Genomic DNA, 7304 nt, shown 5'->3' on the forward strand with positions numbered 1-7304 from the left:
CAACAATACCTAATTTTGTATACTAATTTCAATTTGATATAACATGTTATAGCATTATTGAAAACTTACATACATGTATTTCTTTGTTGTAATGAATAAGTGTTATATTAGTGTAAACTCTAATATGTTATCTTGTGTTATTTCACTCCAGAAGATAACACACTAGTAATAGTAGCTTATTGTCTTCCAAAGTGGAATAACACAACTCTATTTTAATAATAAATAGTATGTTATCTTAACCTGCACAATATGACTGCTTACTAACACTAATCGAGTGATGATGTGGTGTATAATATAAAAGCTTATACAGTTATTATTCACAAGAATTACTTAAGTGTAGATGATATGATTTGAAGAAAAATTGACTGAATGTGAAAGATGATATTTTTTCAGCAGTAGTAGCTTTACTACTGTCTAGAAAAGATCACATTACTTAGTGATGGGGACAATATATAATATTTTATGGAGACTTATGTATCCACCTGAAATGTTGTCCAATTTTGGCAATATTTTAGTCACATTACTTTTAGAGGCATACAAATGCAAGCCTCAGACAAGTTTAATTGCTAATGAAATGTGCCCTCCACTTATTTCCTAGAAGGTACTCTCATCAATAGAGGTATTTCTTGAATGTGATCTGCACTTCAGCATTGGAACCAGTCAGCCCTATGCTAGCAACGAGTTTTATCTGCTACTACATTGCCAGTCTATGCTCCAATACACAAAACACAAGAGTTAGAAAAACTTTAGTGAGATTTGTTTTTATATACCTGTAGAAATTAACATATTATAACATTGTTCAAATCAATATATTGGGTGCATAGTTAGGTCACTATTACTTCAGGTTATAATATATTATTTCATTCATAGTACATATATTCAATTTCTACATCTGAACACTCTATTTATATAATACTGGCACTTTCCAAATTTAAGTTGGAATGTAATATTTCATTCAGTAATACTCACCAAGTGTTAGGCCAGCTAAGGAGGATAACATTTTATCAAGTAATAATGACTATATTATTCTAACCTTTAAATTATCTTGTTGTTAATAATAAAATCCATGTGTTGTAATAGTCAAGGAATGCAGACCTGCATAGTAGTAGTGAATAATTATTTGCCAGGTTGAAAGATAAAAGATTATCTGGTGGTGTTTATGAGGCATCCTTCCAGGCTTAAAGATAAATAATTTTTCACTAATATGACTAACTTTCTGTATTATTTTGGCTTGATGATAATTATTTCTACCCCTTTGGATGTAGTATTGAATCTTTATTCTTGTTTAGGCTTACTATGAAATCAACATTTACTTATATATTTAATCTTTTTACTTTTCTTGGCTTTAAAGTCAATTCTTTTGGCAATAACTTTGAATGCTTGTGCTTTTTTAAGCTTAATGTAAACCTATTCTAAGGTAACATTTAGTTGTTGTACTTTTTATAGCTTAAATTATTATAAGTCACAGATGCAAGTCTTAAGTGATTAAAATAAACTTTTCAATGCCCCATAGTCTTCAGCACAAGATAATTATCTATAAAACGATCAGTGACCTTAAAGAACTTAAATGAAGTTGCAAGGATACATGTCTCAAAACATTTTCTATTGTTCCTTAACTGAACAATATTTTGTTTCACCTTGCATTTGTTACTTTGAAATTAACCCTTTCCAAGCTTTAAGTCAAACTTTTCTGAAATAAAATCAACCTTCCAGACTCAAAGCTGATCTATTAATTAATACCAGATCATTGTGCTGTTTTTCTAGTCTTGAAGTAATTTTTGTATGTAATATTAAGTGTTTGGGATTATTTATTCTTAAACTATTTCTGTAGTAATATGATATCTCTGTATTTTTAGGCTTGAAGATAATCCTTTCTACAGTAATATTGACTCCATGCCAGACATTAGACCCAGGAAAAAATCAATACCTTTAGTTAGTGAGCTAGTAAGTGGTTTGTTATATACCAGTTAGTTTAGCTTTTGTTTCTTGAAACTAGGAATGCTCATATGAGTAAACAAAGAGAAAAAGCTTTGTTACTACAAAAACAGGTTAATTTAAAAGCATTAATTCTTCCAGTATTTAAAAAAAACAAGGTTATAATTCTCTATGCTAGTTATCTTTTTTATCCTAATTTAAAACAGTTTACAGATATAAATGTAAACCTTCAGATACCTATACATTTTTGTCATTGGTACATATTAAGCAGTCTTTGTAATTTGTATGTGTTTTGATATTCATATTGAGTGATGTAATTTAAATGAAATTTTTTAATTTCTTGAATAATTATGGCATTGTTATGAAATCAATCTATTTTTTTCTTTCTTGAAAACAAAAAATATATATACCTTTAAGTATCTTTATTATGAAAAACGTGTTGTACAACTAGCCTATTACATAATGTAATATTAAGCTCTCACTGTTATAAGGTATGTAATATAAATATTTACTGATGTTAAAACCAGTCAGCATTAAATGATCTTGGATCATTGTATACTTTTTCATGAAATGATTAGACTCAGAAAACCCAGATGAAGTAAACTCTCAAATTCAGTTTTTAAATATGAGCTAGAACATTGCACTTTTGTAAATATATTTTGATTTCTTTATCATTTCTATTAAGACTGTTAAATGTTAGAATGTTCAGAAACCAAATTAAGCATAAATGAAGTTTTGCAGTTTTTGTTAAGAACATTTGAAGTAATGGGTTTACTGCCAATTACAATCATTGTCTGTGTCACACATTGAGAAATTGATTAATCTCTCTCTCTGTTGTTTTTTTTTTGCTTTCTGTGGCCAGGTGCTCAAGGTATTTGTCTTATGGTATTTTACTGTGTTTAAACCTTATTCTCATAAAGTGTTATATTTGCAGAAAATAAATATATAAATGTTGCCTGTGCTAGTTACCAACTGATTATTTTTAGCTTACATAACAGGAACAAAAGATGTCAAATTTAGAAAGTAATGTAAAAAATTATTAATTATTAATAATAATTATCAATTATTAATAGTAATTATTATCAATTCATTGTCTGCATATATCTTTAAAGATTATCTATGAATGAAATTCTTACTTATGTTTTGCTTCACCACAAGCTTGTAATATAACTGTATGAATTTTTATGTGAGAAAAGGCACTTACATAAGTAATTTTGTGGTTAATTTTGTCTTTTTAACTAGTAATTTAAATATCTGCAGTAAAATAAAAAAAAATAAAAAAAACTGTGAAATATTGATTTCACACCAAATTAATTCTCAAATCTTCTTGAAAATTGACCAGTTACAATCTGCATGTTAAAATAATGCATTTTGTATAAAACTCTTTCAAAAAGAATTAATGATGACTAAATAAAGTTATGTGACAAAACAAAGTAGATATTTGTTTTTTCAGATGTTTGTTGTTTGATTAGCATTTGGAAAGTGCAAACAGCAGATGAAACAAAATCACCACAGCTAGTTTTACTATGTTTCTAAATTGTAAAATGGTGCTGATCCAAGTACCAGAATGACATTACCAATTAATATATGTTCAAACTGCTGTTCATTTTAAAATCTGTAACATAAAACCTAAGTTATTAAACAAAAATATAAGATGTTAATTTTATCTGTATTTTATAATGTTTGCTTGTATTGTTGGACAATTAAAATCTAGTTTTCAATGTTCATGAACCGTTTAGACCATGGCAGCAACGAAGAGAAATGCTGGCTTGACATCTGTAGTACCTCGGCAGTCCTTAAATGATGAGGAATTGGTTAGTATAGCTGTTGAAATAAAATTTTATTCAAGATGAGTTTTGTTTATTTGTTTTAACTTAAAGATGATGCTTAGAGTAATCAATATATCTTTATATTATTGTTTGCAGTTGTTAAAACCAACTCAGAGTAATTCATGTTTTTTTATTGCAGCTTAATGCTTCTGCATGATCTAAAGAAAGAGTATTTAATAGTGTGGTGTTTTTACTAAGTTAATATTATGTTTTATTATTAAATGTTGTTTGAAGGTTACCATTATCATAACTAACTTCTTCAACTGTTCATAAAACTGGGTTTCACAATACTTCACCCATATGTCTGACCTTCTTTATGGTTATTATCTTAAATTATCCTCTTATTGAAAGGGGGTGGGGTCATTAAAAAAAATTACATAATGCAATTTTTCTCCCTTCTTGACACCCTTCCCCCCCCCAATCCTATGCAACATTTGGAAACACGGGTCAGAACACCCCCTAATCCATTATGTAATGGTGACAAACCAGCCCCTCCCTTCTTATTTAAGTGTAGATAACTCCCTATATATACTAACATCTTTACTTTTCATGTTTACCTGTCACAGAAAATGCATGTATACAAAAAGACACTGCAAGCATTGTTGTACCCCATCTCCAGCACTACCCCTCACAACTTCCAACCTTGGACAGCCACCTCACCAACCTATTGTTATGAATGTGAAGGTCTACTCTGGGGAATAGCTAGACAGGGTGTTCGTTGTACAGAATGTGGAGTCAAGTGTCATGAGAAGTGTAAGGACTTGTTAAATGCAGACTGCTTACAGAGTAAGAAAGTTTTAATTTTGAGTTATAAAAAGTTTCTTAAAAAATAGGAATATTGTTTAAAGTTTAGTAAAAATCGCCTATTCAGTTACTGACATTTAGAGTAAAAACATTATTATACAGGTTATTTTTGTGATTACTATATTACTATAAAGATTTCTGTTGCTATCATTTTGTAATGGAATCATCTCCAAATGGTGTCAAAATATACAACTACTGATATTCTTCATGTACCATCAAGCAAATGATGCATTTGTTAATTCTGTAACAGTGATGATGGCAGAACATGAAAGTATGCAAAAAATTAAATATATTATTTTTACAGAAGATGTTATTTCTTGGTTATTATTTGATCATTTATTTACTCAACTAAAGCAATGACTGATGTGCCGAGACTTACCTATAGGTGGTAAAACTTGATTCAGTGAAACAGTAAGTATCAATCTGAGTTTGAATAACAGTTTTATTATTGCTTTGAATAGATCTAACAATCATACCTGCAGCAAAGAGTTTGTTCTCCATATTGAAAACAATTCATTTCATTATTTGACAAGTTAAATTACTTACCTTATAATTAAATACTAAATGTTGTAGATTAACCATATATAATATTTTTATTTAAGGATAAAAATTGGATGTGGTAATATGATTAATTACTGGAATTATTTGAATTGGCAATTGAAAGTAGTATGAACAGAAAGTACATTAATACACTCAGCTAAGTATATCGGAGAATCATCCTCCAGTATTGCCAGTCAATGGTTAGAAACATTTTCCATCTACTCTCATTTGATGCACATTTAATTGGGGATCACATACACTATTACATGATTGAATCAGACCCATCAAAACATATTTCTAATAAAATAGACTGCAGTGACTGTGAAAAATGGTCAGTGTCATGTTTGTACACAGATAAACCTTCAAGGAGAGGACAAATACATTTTGAAGGTGGACAAGTTAAAGATATCCAAAACTGTTCTTCTAATGACCATTACTTTTTAAAAGCAAAATTATGGGCTTTTTTGACACCAAAAATTGTACAATGTGTCAGCAACAATGTCAATGAAATCTGGATTTATTCAAGATGAAGCCTGTGATGGTAAGACTTCTCCTTTACAATGCTATAGTCATGTAGCAGTCATGCTCTTTGCTGTTAATGATTATAATGAAAAAATGTATTTGGTCTTTAGAATAAGGGTAAATAGAATAAACAAATCCACAAGCACTTCATAAATCTCTTATACTTGTGTTAGTTGTTGTAAAAAACCTGAAAACAACATTCCTGAAACTGGATCATCTGCATCTAATTATCAGATCTCAGATTAAAAACCATGCTGATGTCAGTATGAATACTGTTGCGTCAGCGAGGTCACGTGACTAGTGTCACGCCACGTTTCTATAACTATCCCGTTCCTTCGAGAGTGCTCTAGAATTTACTAGAGTTGGGGGGGGGGGTCTGATATATATAAGATGGTCACGACGTGACAATCTGTGTGTAGACAGTGAGTAATTGATCTGCAGTCAGAGAGTATTATTGAAGTTGAACACATTCGTTGTTATAGCGTTTGTTTCAGCGCGATTGTTAAAATTAAGTGTATCGTAAAGTTATATTTGGAAAGAATAAACCAGTTTTATTAAGTAAGGACTTGTGTCGCTAAAGTTTCGTCGGAACGAATTTACGGGAAATCAATTAACAAACGGAGACGTAACAAATTGGTGTCAGAAAGTGGGATGAAAAAAAATAAGAAAAAGAGAAGATGGAAACGAGAAGCGGCAAATCAAACTACAGTTTAGCAGATTTGATGGCAGCAATACAAGAACAACAAAATAAACAAGAAAAGAAACAAGAAGAACGAGAAGAGAAATTACAGCAGTGGTTGGAGGAAAAAGAAAAGAAACAAGAAGAACGAGAAGAGAAATTACAGCAGTGGTTGGAGGAAAAAGAAAAGAAACAAGAAGAGAGACTACAACAGTGGCAAGAAGTACAAATGGAAAACATTAGTAAATTTAAAAGCGAATTAGATACGTTAAAGGACGACTTTTGGTCTTTTACACAAGAAGGATACATTGACCATCGACTTAATCAGCCCCAGACAATGGCAAGCCCCTTACAGAGCCCGCAGCTAAACCCTAATGCAGACATATTCAGTCCCGTTAGAAGTCACATCCCAGATATGAATGTTAGTAATAGGAGTGATCCAGTGTGAAGGAAGCCACAGGAATATGATGGGAAGGAACCATGGGAAGCATATAGAGCACAGTTTGAGTTACTGGCAGAGATGAATGGATGGACAGAGGAGCAGAAAGCTGTATATCTGGCAACGAGCTTGAAGGGACAACCACTGGAAATACTTGGACAATTATCAGCAGACGACAGACACAACTATGGAGCACTGGTAGCGGCTCTAGAACTCAGGTACGGAACCCAGAATCAGTCAGAAGTCTACAGGGCAAGGTTTAGGACGATAATCCGTGCTAAAGGGGAGAGCCTGCAAGAGCTGGCACAAGACTTGGAAAGCATGGCACACAAGGCCTACCCAACTGCACCACCCGATCTCCTCAAGTTGTTGCTGAGGGATCAGTTCGTAGATGCCTTGGACAGTCCTCAACTTAAGATACAAGTGAAGCAAGCATACCCCTCTACCATGCAGGATGCAATGGCCAGAGCTCTCGAATTTGAATCCTACATTAAGTACAGCACAGAGGTACCGAGATTGGTACAGTCATCTGGATTCAAGGCCAGAAAAGGTCAGC

General features: G+C 31.8%; 1 protein-coding gene across 1 annotated transcript in view; it reads left to right on the forward strand.

Moving 5' to 3' along the window:
* The window catches only part of LOC111089666 (protein unc-13 homolog A-like), a gene marked incomplete at its 3' end in the record, with an annotated part of 26418 nt that extends 21868 nt beyond the window's left edge, over window positions 1-4550 (forward strand). Inside the window, exons 3-6 of the mRNA XM_022402574.1 lie at window positions 1857-1944; window positions 2798-2806; window positions 3675-3749; window positions 4331-4550. Of these exons, the coding sequence (XP_022258282.1) occupies window positions 1857-1944; window positions 2798-2806; window positions 3675-3749; window positions 4331-4550 (392 nt within the window). The remainder of the gene's footprint in view (window positions 1-1856; window positions 1945-2797; window positions 2807-3674; window positions 3750-4330) is intronic.
* Window positions 4551-7304: the final 2754 nt, after the last annotated feature.

This window comes from Limulus polyphemus, unplaced genomic scaffold (genome assembly GCF_000517525.1).
Source record: "Limulus polyphemus unplaced genomic scaffold, Limulus_polyphemus-2.1.2 Scaffold6967, whole genome shotgun sequence".
In the NCBI taxonomy this organism is placed as follows: Eukaryota; Metazoa; Arthropoda; class Merostomata; order Xiphosura; family Limulidae; genus Limulus; species Limulus polyphemus.